Source organism: Panthera onca, chromosome X (genome assembly GCF_046562875.1).
Source record: "Panthera onca isolate mPanOnc1 chromosome X, mPanOnc1 haplotype 2, whole genome shotgun sequence".
Classification (NCBI taxonomy): Eukaryota; Metazoa; Chordata; class Mammalia; order Carnivora; family Felidae; genus Panthera; species Panthera onca.
This window is the reverse complement of record NC_138357.1, coordinates 114,071,603-114,089,660: the sequence shown is the minus strand read 5'-3', so window position 1 is coordinate 114,089,660 and position 18,058 is coordinate 114,071,603. Positions and strand designations below refer to the sequence as shown.

Below are 18,058 nucleotides of genomic sequence, written 5' to 3'. Positions count from 1 at the left end.
AGGAAAGCTTCCGGCCACACCCTGACGTACAACTTGGCAGAGTCACCAAGCGCGCTCTGATGTGTCTGCCTCTAGTCTCGGCGCCACAGATGTTTAGAAAAGACAAACTTGTCTTTTGGTTGAATTGTAAATTTGTGAAAAGATCTAGCCAAAACCTCATCCTGGGCTCCCTTTTGTCAACAATGCAAAGTAACCTAATAGTTCACGGTTTCTCAAAGCTGGCTGCACACTGAGAATCACCTGGGGAGTTTTTACAATTCCCAGGGCTGGGGCTACACCCCACACCAATTTCTAGGGGGTCGGACCAGGAAATCAGCACTTTTTAGAGGTTCCTTGGTCCTTAATATGCAGGCTGACAATCAATGATTTGGACTCACGCTTGCCAAATTTTAATGCACATAATATCCACTTCGGCATCTTGTGAAAATGCCAACTTGGATTCAGTAGGTCTAGGGCGGGTCCGAGATTCAGCATTTCTAACAGGTCCCTGGGTGATGCGTATGCTGCTGGTCCATGCACCACACTTTGAATAGTAACATTCTCAAAAATGGTCAGGTCCTTGAAAATAAGGATCTTGTCTTCACACTTTTGTATCCACCAAATACCTAGAGCATTGCTTGGCAAATATCAATCCTGAATAAGGGCTGGCTGAATGGATGAAATGATGGATGGCCCAACCTTCCCTCAGACTACTGATCTACTTCTCTCAATTTTCAAACACCAGAAGTGAGGTCGAGTTGAATCAGGGAGAGGCAGGTATAGATTAGCTATTCAAGAAAGCTTCACCTCTGTGATCTGGCTTACCTATTGATCTTTACTGAATTATTTGTTTATAATTGTGGAAACAACTTCAAAATACCTCCAGAACGTAAGCCACATTTTCTCAGACATCGTAAGTGCCCTGTTTGACTTCAGACGGGAATGTGTAGCTTACAAACGGACCTATCGAACCAAAAAATGAAACGATGAAAATGGGTTCGCCAGCTGGTCCAAGCAAAAAAGAAAAGCACTACGCTCAGCCACTGCTCTTGGTGGCCAGCTGTGCCCACATGCCCTAGTCCCAGTTTCCCAGAAGTTATCCAGCGTGGCTGTTTTTCACAGTCTCCTCTGATGACTGAGACACCACTCCAGGAGAAAGGGAGTGTTGTACACTTTCAGCGTCCCACCAGCAGTACAGAAAGCGCTGTTTAATATTTACTAATGAACGTCTTCTGCGTGGAGCTTCAGGGGGGCTATTGAGAGACAGATCCACAGAAGCCAGAGCCCAGGAGCACTCAGCTTTGCCTCTGCTTGTTAACGCCTCCCCAAGAGATGCAATTATTCCGCATGACTGGGATTTCTGCTCACAATTTCCAACATCCCCATAAGTCAGTTATTAAAGCAGGCTCATCAACATCATGGTTTATGAGGGAAGAGGGAAAAAGGAAAACTACAGGCTATCTCAACGTTAGAAGAAATGCCTGGCAGACCACAGCTAATGAGAGAAGCCAAGGAGACAGCCTCAGAGACAAACTCACTCAAGAAAATGTCACATTCCAGATTAAAAAAACCCCCAGTAGAGCAGGTCAATGAAACCAGGAACTGGTTCTTTAAAAGGATAAACGGAACTGATAAACTTTTAGCCAGACTCATCAAGAAAAAAAGAAAGATAACTCAAATAAATAAAACCAGAAATGAAGGAAGAGAAATAATAGCTGGCACCACAGGAATACAAAGGACCATAAGAGAATGTTATGAAAAATTCTATGGACAACCTAGAGGAAATGGACAAATTCCTAGAAACATAAAACCTTCCAACACCGAGTCGGGAAGAAATAGAAAATCTCAACAGACTGATTACCAACAATGAACGGAATCAGTAATCAAAAAATTCTCCCAAAACAAAAGTCAGGACCAGATGGCTCCTCAGGGGAATTCTACCTAACACTCAGAGAAGAGTTAATACCTATTCTTCTCAAACTATCCCAAAAAACAGAGGAGGAAGGAAACCTTTCAAATTCATTCTATGAGGCCAGCATTACCCTCACATTAAAACCAGAGAAAGACACTACAAAAGAGAGAGAGAGAGAGAGAGACAGAGAGAGAGAGAGAGAGAGAGAGAACTACAGGTCCAATATCTCTGATGAATACACATGCAAAAGTCCCTAACAAAATATTAGCAAACGAAATCCAACAATACATTAAAAAAAAATCCTTCACCACAATCAAGTGAGACTTATTCCCGGGTTGCCCCAGGGGTTTGATATTCACAAATCAATGTGATATATCACATTAACAAGAGAAAGGATAAAAACCATACAATCCTCTCAACAGACACAGAAAAAGCATTTCACAAAGTACAACATCCACTCATAATAAAAACTCTCAAGTTTTAGAGAGTAGGTCTAGAGGGAATATACTTCAACATAATAAAGACCTTATATGAAAAACCCACAGTTAACATCATCCTCAGTGGGGGAGGAACTGAAAGCCTTTCCCCTAAAGGCAGGACCAAGACAAGAATGTCCACTCTCACCACTATAATTCAACACAGTACTGGAAGTTCTAGCCACAGCAACCAGACAACAAAAAGAAAAAAAAGGCAACCAAATTGGTAAGGAAGCTGTAAAATTTCACTATTTACAGATGACATGATACTATATATAGAAAATCCTAAAGATTCCACCAAAAAACTATGAGAGGTGATAAATGAATTCAGTAAAGTCACAGGATACAAAATTAATACACAGAAATCTTTTGCATTTCGTTACACTAACAACGAAGTAACAGAAAGAGAATTTTTTTAAATGTTTATGGGGGGGGGGGCGTGTGTACATGTGCATCCGTGTACATGCATGAGCAGCGGAGGGGCAGAGAGAGACAGACGGAGAAAGACGATCCCAAGCAGGCTCTGTGCTATCAGTGTGGAGCCTGATGCGGGGCTTGATTCCACCAACTGTGAGATCATGACCTGAGCCGAAATCAAGAATTGGACACCTACCCGACTGAGCCACCCAGGCGCCCCAGCGAAGAGAAATTAAGAAAAGCAATTCCACTCACAGTTACACCAAAAATAATATAATACTTTGGAATAAACATAACCAAGGAGTTAAAAGACCCGTAGTATGAAAACTATAAAACACTGATGAAAGAATTAAAGAAAAAAAAAAGGAAAATGTCCCATTACAAAAGCCAACATCCTAGGATCGTCAAGGCTTAGGGAGTCATTCACTGTTTTGCGACACTGGGAACTCATGACCTCAAAGAGTTCATCTAACTTGTAAAAAATCCTGACTTTTTATTGGGCAATAACTTATAGGCTTTGCAATACTAACTTCTGATTCTTTCATTTCACATAATATATAACTGGTAATAAAAAATCGAATGAGGAACACACAAAGAGCAGTAACCAAGCCTCCACTTGGCCATGCCAATATGAATCGAAGCATGTGTAGATGCCTGAAAACTACTCAGAAATGCCCCATGTCTTCTGTAAGCCACCCACATCGTACCTCACATTTTCTTGCTTCTTCATATGTACAGTAATTTGTGACTGTATGCTCTCAACAACTGTGCAAACTACGTCGTTGAGACTGGGTTTTGAGGCCTTCCTTGTAACCGTGTTGAGTTTTTGTTACGGTGTGCAAGTTACGTGCAGATCAGCTTGATCCATCAAAGCTTGGTTTTAGGCTTTGTTAGGGTGGGTTAGGGAGGGGCTGTTCCTGTGGCTGCCTCTCCTGGGTTCTCAATTAGATGCCAGGTATGTTCAGCACAGTTTTTCTACCCTGCTTGGCCAGAATTCTAACACGTCTCATCACTGGTGACTTCTGGGATGTTCACTCAGCTCACAGCCCACCCACTCCCCCGTGCTGATTTTCTTCCGGGCCTGGTGGGATCTTGCCCTAGTGATGCACACTTTAGCATTTGGCAAAACCTTCTGGAGCTCTTTCTTTGCACAGCTCACTCCTCTGCAATTGCCTGCCCTGAGAAGTCCAGTCACCTGGGCAGCCCTGAATTATAATCTCTGTTTCCTCTATCTGATGAGTCCTCTGCTTTCTGTTGGGGCTCCAGTGCCCTATGCTGCAATTTAGAAAGCGCCCCCGGGGTTGATGTGGAACACTTCTCTCAAGGATTACATCTCCATGCTTTGTATTACCCAATGCCTAAAAACAGTGGGTTCATGTATTTTGTCCAATTTTAACGTTGTCTATGGCAGGAGGGTAAGGCTAACACCTTTGATTCCATCATGGCTACAACCAGAAGTTGTATACTCACTTAAAAAGGCTGTTTCTTTAATTAGAATTTATTTGATTCTAGATTTAATCGAACTTTAAGCTCTATCTTTAAAAGTCTGAGCTATTTCAAGGTCTAATTCCCAAAAGAAGTCCTAGAGAAAGAATTTCTGAAATGAAAAGACATACAAGAGTTTTTAATTACCCTGGAGTCTCCTCTGCTAGTCATAGACACCTTTCGCTAACAGGAAGGTGGAATATTCCCTAAGGAAAAGTAGAGTCGGTGTTAAACATCATTATATGCAAAAGTGAAATATAGGCAGTAGGTCAGTGTCCCCCAACCTTTTCCAGATAATGGCACGCATATAAAATGATAATATTTTGATGGCATACTGCTGGAGGCCAAATGTTAAAGGCCAACGACCCAGAAGGGGGTTCCGGCTACCTAAGGCCCTTTCCATCCACCCGGAGAGCTGAGGGGATCACTACCCTATACTCCTATAACCCACTCATAGCACATGGGTTAGGAAATGCTACAGAAGTAACCCTTGAATCTGGATGTCAGCAAGAACTGCGCAAAAAGCTGAAATCAAATCTCAGTCCCCAGAAAGAGAACAGAACTTCCACAGACATTATGAGAGGCAGGCAGGCAGGCAGGCAGGCAGGAGGAAAGCCCGAAGGGATTTTATAGGAGACAAGCCAGAGCAGAAGCCCCACAGGCCTGGTTACTCACAGCCTGTTTCCCTCTTAGAAAAAGATGCTTCTCTCTGGAGCCTCTTCAGAGAACAGCACCCAACAGATAATTCCCTAACAGTCCAGCTCCAGGATCACCATTCATACTGCGCAAGTCCTGGAGTCCCGGGGCGCGGCCGTATCGCTTGCCCACAACAAATACACAGGAATAGCTTACTGATTTCATTATTTTATTTTTAGGTTATATAACCTCAAGTTTCAGGAAATATTTAGGCTTTTAGTCTTTTTTCTAGTATCAGAGTGAAAGACCCTCTACCCCCATAAATCTATTTAAAAAAACAGTCATCATGTGAAAAGGAGATATTTGCAAGAGAGGACCTTTCCTGTGTACTCATGATCGGGCTTTATGCGCCATAGGAACCATTAACATATGAAGGCACGTGAACAATTACACACAAAACACAACTCATTAAGGAAGCACTTTCACATTTCTTTGGTCCATTTAAACATAATCAAGTATGCAAAGTTATACATCAGTATTTTTTTCATAGAAATTTCCCCTTTTCTACTTGTTAAGTCATTTACATTGAGATGAACACTTAAGGCTCAATTGTGAAAACGGTTTCTAATGGGACCTTCGGCTCATCCGAAGCACATGGCTAAGAATACGTTTACCTCTCAAGGATGTGCATCCTACAGCTGAGCTCTCATGTGCATTTGTGTTTAGAAAACCGTATATTCTGCATCCCAACACATGCTTTTCTTCCATTAAAAGGGGAGCAGATATAATAAAAATCATTTTGCTTCTTTGACAAAGAGTGGCATTTATAAAGCATCTTTCATTATGCTTTAAGAGATTTTCTGAGCTCCTGCACCACCTCCAAGAGAAACAAAGAAAGCTGTTAGGGATGAGGGTTGGGGAGTGCCTTCATTTTACAGATAAGGACCAGGAAGGAATATGAGGTGAAAGACATAGCCATAATCATTATGAACGTCAAGATCGGCCAAGCCAGCTGCAGCAGCTATTGGTAAATTCATAAATTCCTACCTTCTATTTCTATTCTTCACCAGACAAATCTACATTTCAGTTTTTCTATTAGGAAAACTTATTCCTTGGCATAAAAATTCGTTTGGTGATGTTTTTCTCTACACGCAGCAAATTTAGCTTACAGACCTTGGGCAGGGAATGAAAAACACAATTCCCAGTCGGATCCAGGCCCTCGGGCTGCTCAGCTGAGTCCAGGCCTGCCTGGTAGGTAGAGTGGGGCTACATCTGTTTGCCACCTTGGGGGAAAAGCTCCGATACAGGAGATTTATGGTCTTGTATTACAAAGGATATTCTCGGGAAGACCGAGAACAAAACCAAGGTCCTTGAAATTCATGCAATCACGTATCAGGAAGTTATTTACTAAATATTGGGGCTCCGATGGTCTTGTAAGAACAAAAGACCAAACAACATTCTCTTAAGGGTATCTTTGCAGAGCCAAGGTTTTTAATTTTGCCAAAATCCAATTTGGCAGTGTTTTCTTTCAGGGACTGTGCTTTTGGTGTCGTGTCTAACAACTCTTTCTCCTATGTTTTCATAAACAACATTTTCTGCTTTTTGTTTTACATGTAGATCTACGGTCCATTTTGAGTTAATGTATGTATTAGGTCTAGGTCAGGGTATTTTTGTTTTTGTTTTGCTTATGGATTACCAATTGTGCCAATACCATTTCTGAAAAAGATTATCCTTTCTTTGTCAAAGTTTCCTTGCTCCTTTGCTGAAAATTAATTGCTGTATTTTGGGGGTCTGTTTCTAGACATTCTATCTCAGGGGGCAGCAAACTACAGCCCATGGGCCAAATCTGGCCTGCTACCTATTTCTGTTCATTCCACTAAGAACAGTCGAAACATTTTTAAATGGTTTAAAAAAACCAAAAGAAGAACATTTCAAGGAATGTGAAAATTACACAAAATTCAAATCTGAGTGTCCAAAAATAAAGTTTTATTGGAACTCAGCCACATCCATTCATTTAGTTCTCTGACCGCTTTTGCATAGCTGCGACAGAGACCATAAAGCCTAAAATATTTACTCTCTGGCCCTTTACAGAAAAAGTTGGCCAAGCTCTGATCTAGAATATGAGGATCCATATATATATATATATATATATATATATATATATATATATATCCATGCAGAACCTCAGGGCCTCTCTGAATGCCACTGTAAAAAAAAAATGCTTGTAAGGAGAGAAGCTTTAAATAGAACCTCTGAAAGCCCTGAGGAAGGCAGAAAAGGAAGGCATTTAATAGCCAGCTACTCTTTCCAACTAGGGCAAAAATATAAAGGCCTTAAGTAAAACTGTTCTTAAAAGGATGAATTGTACTGCACTATATAGTTAACCATAAAATGGAAAAAATTTAAGTCCAAAAGATATTTATTTTTAATGATGTTTTTCTTAAATAGCCCCAGGAGTCATAAATGAAGAAAAAACACTTGTAAATGTGAAAGATGACAGGTTAATGTCATGTGTGTAAGGTGTTTTTATAAAAATCAATTCGAAAATGACACATAAAATTTTTAACTTGAGTAATCATTTTAAAAAATGCACACTCCGATCAGATTAGCAGAGATTAAAAAGAATGATAATATCCAGGGATGACAAGGATAGGAAAACATATTCTCACACACTCCTGTGGGGAGACTAATTGGCACAATCTTTCATAACATCACTTAAATAGCTTTAAAAGGAACTGAGGCAGCATTACACTTAGCGAGTTATCATCAGGAAATAATAACAACAGTTAACATTGATAGATCACTTCCTCTAAGTGAGGCATTCTAAGTGCTTTACCTACTTAAACTCAGTTCATCTTTGCGACACCAGGAGGTGGGTACTGTCATCACCCCCATTTCACAGATGTGAAAACTGAGGCACACAGATCGCGCAACCTTCCCAAGGTTACACAAGTAGTAGAAAGTGGCAGCACTAATTACGTGCACAAGAATTTACAGAGCGATGACTGCACTCAACATGGTCTAAAATAAGGAAAACCCAGAAACAAGCTAAATATAAAAGAGAACTGTGGCACTTCATATATTAGGATGCTAAGGAACCATTTAGCCATGCTGCCAAAGACAGGCATGATATATTTTTTAAAAAGAGGCTTACAAAATAGTGTGTATGATACGATCTTATTTTTATTTTGAACTATAATGTGTGCGTGTCTCTGTGTAGAACATCTGGAAGGACATCGCTCAAATACTGAGAGGTATCCGAAGGTGGTGAGGTCACAGGTGATTTTGACTTTTCTTTGTATTTATCTATTTATCTGTTTTTTTCTCATTTTTCCTCAAGAGAAAGTATTTACATGATTTTAAAGTATTATTTAAAAGTGCATCCCATGCCACTTTCCATCTCAGAAAAGCCTATTTTAATAAAATGCAAATGTGAATGCAAAGATCTTTGAGATACTTTAATAAGACGGAGGCTATACAACTAGAATAAATTACTTTTATCCTAAGAAAAGTCAAAAAAGAAATAATAAAGGGGAATTTCAGGGAAAGTACTGAACTAAATTTCAGGACAGTTCAATATATTAAGGAAACTTCCAGTCACTGGGAATTTGTTTTTCTTCTTCCCATAATAACTTATCAGAGCCGTAACTATAATTCAACTTTTAGATTTCTAAAGCCTTTTCAGCCACAACATCTCCTCTGATTCTCACAAAAGCCTTGTCAGGGTAATGCCAACAGAAAGGTTAGAAATAGAAAGAGTTTCTCTAATTCCTTAAGACACCTGTAGGTTTTTCTGGGTGTTGTAGGAGAAAAGTATCCAAGATGGTGTTGCACGGATTACTAAGGCCCTGCCACTGAAGCACAGCTCTCTGGACAGAGATGATCATGACGCCGAATGAACACTAGGGTCCCTTTCAACAGTTTCACATAACTTGTGGACGCATACACGGCTGGAGATTCTCATCAACTGCGAAGAACTCATCTATGGAAAATCTGCAATCATGGCCAGCAAAATTTTGGAGTGTTATTATTGTGTTGACTATCTACTGGTAAACTAAAGAGAGATTTTCTACCACCTCAAGTCCTATGTTCGCCAGCCTCATCTAATTTAACGCTGTGTTTATGATAATAAACAAGCTCAGGGAGGAAGAGTTTTGATCAAATGCACTTATGGTATCAGGATTCTTCTCAACGGTCCCCGTGTCCTGGTTATGTTACAGAGGAAGCAAAACAGCAGTCAACTGTATGTATTCCTTGGGATTTCTAATGCTCTGAGGAGACGATATATTGTGACTAAGGACATATGCAGTCTAACAAGACAGGCCATACTGCAAAAAAACAAAACAAAACAAAAAAAACAAACAACAACAACAACAAAACACATCCCATGACATAAATGACTTATTTGCTAAACACTGACATTCTTCAAATGTATGTAAACCCAGATGATCCCAGACCTGTGCTTAACTTCTTCGTTCACTCATAAAGCATGTCCTTCTAATGGGTCTGTCAGCGTGTCATCATTTTCAGGGTGACACGTGCTAATTTACTCCTCACCCTTGAAACCACATTTAATCCTAACGCTTAGCTCTGCTAAAAGCTTCGGCAGTGCAGAGAGAAAGGGTCAAGGCCAGCAATCTATTTAGCTGATGGACTTACTTAAGCCAAGCTGAGAACCCTTCTTGAGATTCCTACAGCCACTTCTCTTTGAGGAAACATCCTTACTTCCTGTGGGGCCGGAAGCAAGGAAGTGTGAAAACATTCTTCTCGTGAATAAATGTTTCAATTAATGAATTAATCAGAGGAAGCAGGAAGGGAAAATACACATTAGAACAAACAAAAGAACTTATAATCACAGAATGACTTAAGAAGCTCAAGACTCCTGTCTTTCCCTTTCTCTGTCTCTCTCTCTCCCCCTCTCCCTCTCCCTCTCTCTCGCTCTTTCTCTCTCTCTTTTTTCATACTAAAAGCAAACAGAAAACTAAGTGGTACCCAGGCCCAGAAGAAAAGAGGAAGGTAAAATATGCTGGACATGGGCAGAAAGCAGAAGGAGGATGGGGGAGAAGAGGGCTTCAGGCACAAAAAGAACAACATTAGCCCTGAGCCGAGGTCATCATTTCCTCTGCACTGATTATCTTTCATTTCCGGAGAGGTGACAATGGAATCATAAAGGCATGGATGGTCCTGAACCTAAGCGATCACAATCATGGGCACCAAAATGCAAGTGGGTGGGGGCAATGGCATGGTAATATCACTTTCCTGATTAAATAATGATGATTTCATTAAATTAGAAAGAAAATTTGATAGGCACTTGCCCTAGATAGCCAGAAACAGAGTGTGACTCGGTGAAAAGACAAGTCACCAGTGGAAGTGACAACCCCGCCTTCCACAAGCGTCCGACAGCCCCACGGACAGCCCAGGCAGCACAACCATGCCCCGGCTCTGCCACGTGGGGACCCTTGGGAGGACCACCTCCACGCTCTGGGCCTCGGTTCCTCCTTTGCAACGTGCACAGGACACCCGCGGTCCCACCTAACTTCCAGGACTGCCATGAGGGAAAGGAATGGCGACGAGGGGCCCTGGGCTCTTGGTGCCAGCCACCCGGAAGCATCCTACACTGGGAAATCATGCTGGCGCGTGTAAATTGGCCTGTTATTAAGTTAGGTGGTCAAGAGCTGTCTAGAAAGGAGGAAGGTAGAGATGAAGGAGGCCGGGTTAGTTAGTATTCAGTCCTAACTCCGCCTTCACAGCAGGTCAAGTTCCAAATATTGAAGGGTCCCTGGTCTGACATACTCTGAGGAGAAGGTGAAACTCCCCCTGTATTTTTTCTATAGTAGCTACTTTATATTTCTACCTTTATCTAATCTTTTGGCTTCTCTCTTTCTTTAGGGTGCATCTATCAGTTTCTTTTCCCGTATGTCAATACTGGTTTACATTGCTTCTCCCCTTCCCTCCATCTCCACTGCCACATGATTTTTATCAGTAATATTATCTTCCTTAATGTTCACCTTCACGTTACCAAATAGGCTTATGCCTATGAAGAAACGGCGGTGGTGGGGAGGCGGTTGTGTCTGCTTTATTAGGGGGTCAAAGACATGGTCACTCAGGGGAGCTTTTTAATAAGAAATACATAGAGTTCCTTATTTACAAAGGGGTCACATGGGAAGCCCTTCCTTCCAAGTTAGGGGGGCCGAGGCCAGGAGACAGTGGGCAAGGAAGGCCAACGGCGGGAACATCGGCCCTCTCCACAGTCGGGCTCCCTCTCCCCCATGTGACAGCGGCCAGGGCGAGGAGCGCCATTTCGATGGCGGCCACCATCACTGCTGAAGCCTGGCCTCGCCTGTACCGGGCTGCTGTCAGCCTTTCTCCAAGGAGCTCCCTGGTTGGAAACCAGACCCAGAGGCTTCTGAACCCTTTCAACCATGCTCTGAGCACAAATCACGAAGGCAGGGATGGGGGCGGCAGGAACACAGATGAAGGAGCTATTTTTGAGTGACTGGAAATAAAAGCTAAACACAGGTGTGTTCTGTGCAAGTGGAAATGTTCCTAAATCCATAAGAATTCTTTATAAATAAACTAAAAAACAAACCATTTGGGTTGCCACATTTCATCCTAGTTTCCAGGGACACACACAAATAGTTCAGGTCTTTGCATATTATTTCAGGAATCATGGAGGGCTCACAGGCACCCACTAAGGGTGTCTGACTCATTTTCTAGAAAGCTGCACGAAATGACAATCGAGGGCTAAAAATGAGGGCAACGCCCGCCCTGTGACTCCTGCCACAGCACAGAAAAGCAGGGCAAAAGGAAACCACCTCAGCCGACTCTCAAAGAAAAATACCGGTGGAATTTGGGGTACACTGAGAACCTCTAACAGCAAAAGCAGTTGAATTTAGAGAACAACAATTCAGGTCTTTCCTCTCAACTCATATGTACAAAAAGGAAGCATATCAAAATACACATTAAACAAATCATAGTGAAGCTCTTCTCTTTATAATGTCCATGGCACATACTCATCTAAACAAATTTCTAGGTGATCCTTTAACTCAGAGGAAAATTAAGAGTTTTCTGTAATGTCAGCAGGGTTTGACAGACACAGATCCATTTTCTCCACTTTTCAGCAAGCAAAATACTTAGGACGTATTTTTTTTTCTCAAAATTCTTGCTGAAATCTCACCCATTGTGAATTCTGAGCTATTTTCGGGCAGATTTTCCACCACTGCTACCCACCTCATATCAAGGTGTTCCTCTTCCAGCAGCAAACTGGGCCCAGTCACGAGAGCCCTTCTTCCCACGTCCGAGGTCAGAGAAAGAGCAACCAAAGGTGAAGCAACAAATCATGTATACACAGCACCTTAGCAAATCCTCACGGCAGCCCTGTGAGGTCCGCTTTCTGGCTGAGGAAACTGAGGCTCAGAGGGATTAAGTGACACGCCCAAAGACATATAGCCGTGAATGGCATTGCTGGAATTCAAACCCTGGTTTCTCAGAGCTGGTAATCTACATGGCACTTGTCATTTTAACATACTTCCAAACAACTGGAACGCTAGGTCAAGGCTGGCAGATACTTCATGGGAATAAAAGTCAAAATCTGCACAAGGACAGGATATCAAGAGACCTGATTTCGCGGACCATAAAAAACAATAATAAAAGCAGGGGGCACCTGGGTGGTTCAGTCGGTTAAGTGTCCGACTTCGGCTCAGGTCATAAATGATCTCACGGTTTGGGTTCGAGCCCCACATCGGGCTCTGTGCTGACAGCTTGGAGCCTGGCCCTGCTTCAGAATCTATGTCTCCCTCTCTCTCTGCCCCTCCGCTGCTTATGCCCCCTCCCTGCTTCCCTCCCTCTTTTTCTCTCTCTCCCTCTCTCTCAAAAATAAATAAGTAGACATTAAAAAAAGTAATTTGAAAAAATAATAAAAACAAAATTGATAATACACAGGGGACATTTTTAAGTTACAAGCGAAAAATGGGCCCAGGTAGGTACATGACACAGCATGAGTTAAGACTGGCTGTATTATTAGCTATTGAAAAAGCAGCTAAGTGGGTAGGCAGAGGGCATCCCGGGGGGCAGGAACATGGTCTGGGTCAGGTTAGGGAGGGTACATGAGTAAGACAGGGCCATCTCAGGAGAGCTTGTTGTAGAACGGTGATGTGGCCCAAGGCCAAAAAGCCAGATTAAGACCAGAGCGCCTGGGCAAATGAGTGCAAGGAGAATCAAGCTGGATTTGACAACAAAGGTGAAGAAAGTTGCTAAAGACTTTCATTGGAGCAAAGGGGTCACATGAGCAAAGCACCATTACAGGATGATAAATAGAGGGGCCTGGGGTGGCCACCCTGGGGTTCTCCTCCAGAGCAGGTGCTGTGGAGGGTGCTGGGAGAGGGAGGAGGTGAGGCTCTCTGCTCAGCCGGCCCGGAGAGGTGTGGACTCCAGCGTGGGCCTGGCTGCCCCACGGACAGGAAGTGGCAGGAACACAGGAAGGCAGAATCCCCAGGCTCCGGCGCTGCTGGGCTCGAGAGTGGGGGCAGGGCCGAGCGAGGGGGAGGAAGTGTCAGAATGACACAGCACCCTGGGCCTGAGGAGCAGGAGCAGGGTATAAGCCAGGTCAAGGGACTGAGTGTATGGCAAGGATAACAAGGTCACGTTTCGCAAGCATCTATAAGCTGCTTCAGTCTCTAAACTGCTTCTACAGGCATGAGGATAGGAAAGTGAGGAAGTGTGGTACAGCTCCCGGACACTCCCGACAGCAGCCTTCCACATCCGCCCATGCCCTTCTCCCTGCCGTGCGGATGGAGGACGGAACCAGGAGAGGGTCCCTTTCTGACTAAGCTCTTTAGAAAAATTCAATTCCTCTTATCACACTGGATCTCGAGCTGGTAGGAACAAAACCATCAAGATGAATGTGTTCTCATCATATGTAATCAAATGACAAGGACGGGAATATAATATATTGAGGTAGAAACAGATGTATTCAGATAAGAGACCATCCATGGTAGTTTTTTTCTTTTCTCCAAACCTTATTAAATATTATTGATACATCTGGTTCTCAGTTAAAAAGAGGCTTCCCCCTCCAAAGAAAAAGAAAAAAACAGTAACATGCACCCCTGCTTTGCAAAGAATGGGTTATTCGACTCTCGGGTTGCTTTATAGTCACAGGGGAAAGTAATCTATCCCTTTCCCTGTAGGATTAAAACCAAGGATCTGTGCTAATTAGCAAAGTATCTGTATTGTGCTTTATGCCTATTTAACAACTTCTTTATTCCAAGTATTTGATTAAGGGTGTTGTTCAAAATAGGAAACGCACCATGCAGACACAGGCCGAAGGAGGCACCACTTAAGGACGAGGGGAAGGGTGGTAAGGAAAGAGAACCGCTTCCGCCTCCTTGGCAGAAAGAGCAAGAAGGGCAGTGTTTTACCCTCCTGCCATGTAAAACACTTACAGAGATACGCTAAAACAAATGCAGGGAGAACAGTTTACAGATAAAGCAATGAGCACATTCCTGGCCCATCAGTAGAGCTGGGGATCGTCTACTATTCCAGAAAAGCAGTCTTAGCAGTGTCTTCCATTCCACTGTCATATGAAAGAGGCCAGCGTTCTCCCTACAATACTTTGATCTTTGGTGAGCTGCTTAGCCTCTGGGGTCATTAGTGCCCTGGTATCTTTTGGTTCCGGCTCTTAAAACACACAACTTCTACAGCCATTTCTTAAAGGTAACCGTCCTGGACTATAAAAGGTAAATCGTACCCATCACTTTATGGACACACGTGGGGGCGGCGGGGGGGTGGGCTGGCGACACTGGGAGCCCCTCCCTCTCAGTAACGGCCACAGGAGCAAGACCCGGGGCCTAGCTCCCCCACCCTAACCCCTGCTCTCTCTCACCTTTCCCTGCACTCTGCACCCTGCCAATAGCATTCTAGCCCTGCATGAGCGCAGGCAGCCATTAGGATCCCCAAGTCATGCTTGTACCAACAGCGCCACACATTCCCTGCCACTCACCCGGAACCAAGAATGAAGCACCCAACACATCTTAAACATGGCTCAGCTTTTCGCTGCACTCAACCATCATGAGAACCCTATTATCTCAGACAAAAGGCTGTATATTCTAGGAATCATTTAAATAATACATCTTTCAACAACCTACTGGGTGAGTACCATTGCATGAGAGCATAAATAGTACACGGTTCAGGCCCTGTTAAGCTGCATCAATTCACACAGATTTTACAGGTCTCTGTATGTTTACAGGGCTCTGCCTGTAATGGTAATGAAATCATACAACCTTCTTAGCCCAAACAAGACAAGCAAAATTCTCTCAGGCATGCTACCTGTCTTTGATGTGAACAGCAAACATTCTCTAAGCGTTTTCTGCCTGAGAGGCATGACACAGCTTTGCAGCTGGGGCTGCTGCAGAGGGCGGGCTCTCCAGCCAAGCAGGCGGCCTTCTGGGTTAGGCCTTCTGGGATGGAGTTTTCTGCAGGGCCATGCAAAACTGCAGCTGGCTCCAAGACAAACAGAATCTATTGGATTTTCAAGTTCATTCATTCACCTGGATATATTGGGCGTAGCCTGATCAAGAGGAAAGAGGCAAGATTCTCCCCCAGGAGAGGACAAAAGGAAAATCAAGTGTTTCAAGGGCTAAACCAACATCTTGTACCGTCCAGTCAACACCTCAAAGCGGTTCACGGTTTGAAAGGCAGGAGGAAACTTTTGTTTACCTTATTGATGAGAGTGACTATATCTCCTTCTTTGATTGTCAATTCATCGTCATTCTGGGCCTCATATGGAAATATTACTTTGCAGTAATCCTTGGCTGTAAGAAGAAAAAAAACACAATCTTTAAAATGCTTTATCTAATGAGCTGGTCCAGGAAAAGATGCCCTCTCTCACAGTAACTTCAGAGAAAAGCACACTTAACAGACAGGATGTAACGACTGCATAAAGAAAGGGTCACCCTCAGGAAACTGCCTAAGATTGCTCATTTGGGGCTCACGATTATTTTTTCTCTTCATTTGCTCCCCTCACAAATCATGTAATGTCACAAAAAGGCACTGTTTTGTGTCTCTCAGGCAGAAAAGCAGAAAAGTTTCTTCGTTCTCAGGTATCTATTTTATATACTCTTTAGTTTATATGCCATTTTATATACTCTTTGGGTGCATGCATAAGCAAACGTAATCTAAAAGAACAAAAAGCTTAAATTCCGCCCTAAGAGCCTTTGTCCACACATCACTAAGTCGGAAACAGGGTATCTGTGTATGTTACGAAGCAGACACAGTACTCCAAACAATAAAAAAGACTGCATTATGATATATTCCCAGAGAAAGATATTTGTACGTGAATATGTGTCAATCACAAATAGCCAACGAATACCGACTAAATGTTCCTTATACGTATGTGTATGTCGGTGATGGGGGGGGGGCAAACTTGTTCAAATATGTCCCATGGAGTCTCTGTGGGAACCTGCCTACTTAGGTGTGGCTGTTCATCAGCAAGGATATGTACCAGCCCTCACAAAAGAGAGAAAAACACTAAGGCCACCGAAAATCAGTTCAAATATGTCCTCAATTATATACTTTTGAAAGTCCATCCGATGTTAGGGGCATCTGGCTGGCTCAGTCAGAAGAGTGTGTGGCTCTTGATTCGAGCCCCACAGTGGATGCACAGATCACATAAATAAATAAATAAACAAACTTAGAAAAAGAGAAAGTCTATCTGATGTTAAATTATCTCTATTTACACAAAAGCACCAGCTTAGAAGAGAGCAAAAACATTTGTCAGGTAGCCAGGAAATTAAGACTTGGAAAGCTGGGTTCAATGACTTAGGACAGAAGGTAGAAAGAAAAATTCAAGAGAATTACTATCTACTGGGACAGGCATTTATTATTCTGCAGCAAAGTCAACAATCCTAATGGCTTTGAATGACCTTAGATATTTTCTAAGGATCAGGCCAGTTCGTGCAGACAGATCATAACCTAAAGCTATATACACAAATATCAATTATATTGTCCCTAGTACGATTTATATGACTGAAATGTGGGGGTTTTATTATGGTTAATGTCATATCAATCAAAGAGAGTGATGTATGAAATAAAGGCAAGAAAAAATCTGTAATACGGACACGCCGTGGTCTAGGGTTGTTTCTGACATGACAGGAGAACAGAGCAGAGAGAGGGAGGGAGGGAGAGAGGGAAAGAGGGAGAGAGGGACTCACTTTCTGTGCAAATGTTTTTGCTTTCTGTCCAATGGACAGAATATATCAGTTACATCCCCTGTTCTAGCATGGGAAACCATCTGTCTTCGTTACTCTGGGCCCCCGATGTGTCTTGTTCATTAAGCCGTGCTGAGGGGCACTCGTTCTAGATCCCATCAATACTACTCTGCCTAAAGATTCCTAGGTCCACATAGTTACCAACATTCCATCTTTCTTTAATTAGTAATAGCAAACCTCCCAAATTCTGAATTGGCCAAATATTCTAAAAGGAGGGAAAAAGTTAAGCATCTTTAAATTGGATAATGACAGCTCTTTGCCAATTTTCCTACTGACTGTGCTAGTGAAATATGACTATCCAACCTCAAAACTTACAATACTGAAACAAATACAGCACTACTTTAGAACTGCCTGCAGAGTCCCAGCTTGAAGAATAATTCATTAGATCGAAATCATGGAAATATCTTACAAAAAAGATAAGACACTCATGGTCAACAAAGAAAAAAGAACAAGCATTGTTTCTATTCTTTTCCATCAAAAAAAAGTTAATTAACTGTGTGGTAGACATTGGTTCACAGTTCCCATTCCCCATCCCCTTCCCAGTTCATATAATCTTGCTGCCTTCAGGTATTACATTAGGAAATGGGGAACCACCCACAGCCTTAGGGATGAGTAAGCTATGTCTAGGCAAATGTTGCTCTCGTTCCCCTTTGTCAGTGATTCGTTTAGGGGTGAGCATGTGATCTACTTTTGGCCAATGAAGTGCTAGAGGAGTTCTACTGGGAGGTGGGAGGCTGTTAGATTTTGCTCCCTGATTAAAAAAAAAAAGAGTGGAGAGGAAAATAGTTGCCTCTGCCTTTTGGCTTTTAACACTGACATCCTTGTTGGAAGACAGCACAACGTTTGGCACTATTGCAGTCATATTTCAACCATGAGAGGAAAGCCAAGAA

At 42.7% G+C, this 18,058-nt stretch overlaps 1 protein-coding gene across 11 annotated transcripts in view; it reads right to left on the bottom strand.

Annotated features, from left to right (window-relative positions):
- Positions 1-18,058, bottom strand: part of SH3KBP1 (SH3 domain containing kinase binding protein 1) — a 332,387-nt gene that overhangs the window by 71,538 nt on the left and 242,791 nt on the right. For all 11 annotated transcript variants that reach the window (XM_081793831.1, XM_081793833.1, XM_081793830.1 and 8 more), the window contains one exon: positions 15,619-15,713. In XM_081793831.1, coding sequence (XP_081649957.1) covers positions 15,619-15,713 — 95 coding nt within the window. The remainder of the gene's footprint in view (positions 1-15,618; positions 15,714-18,058) is intronic.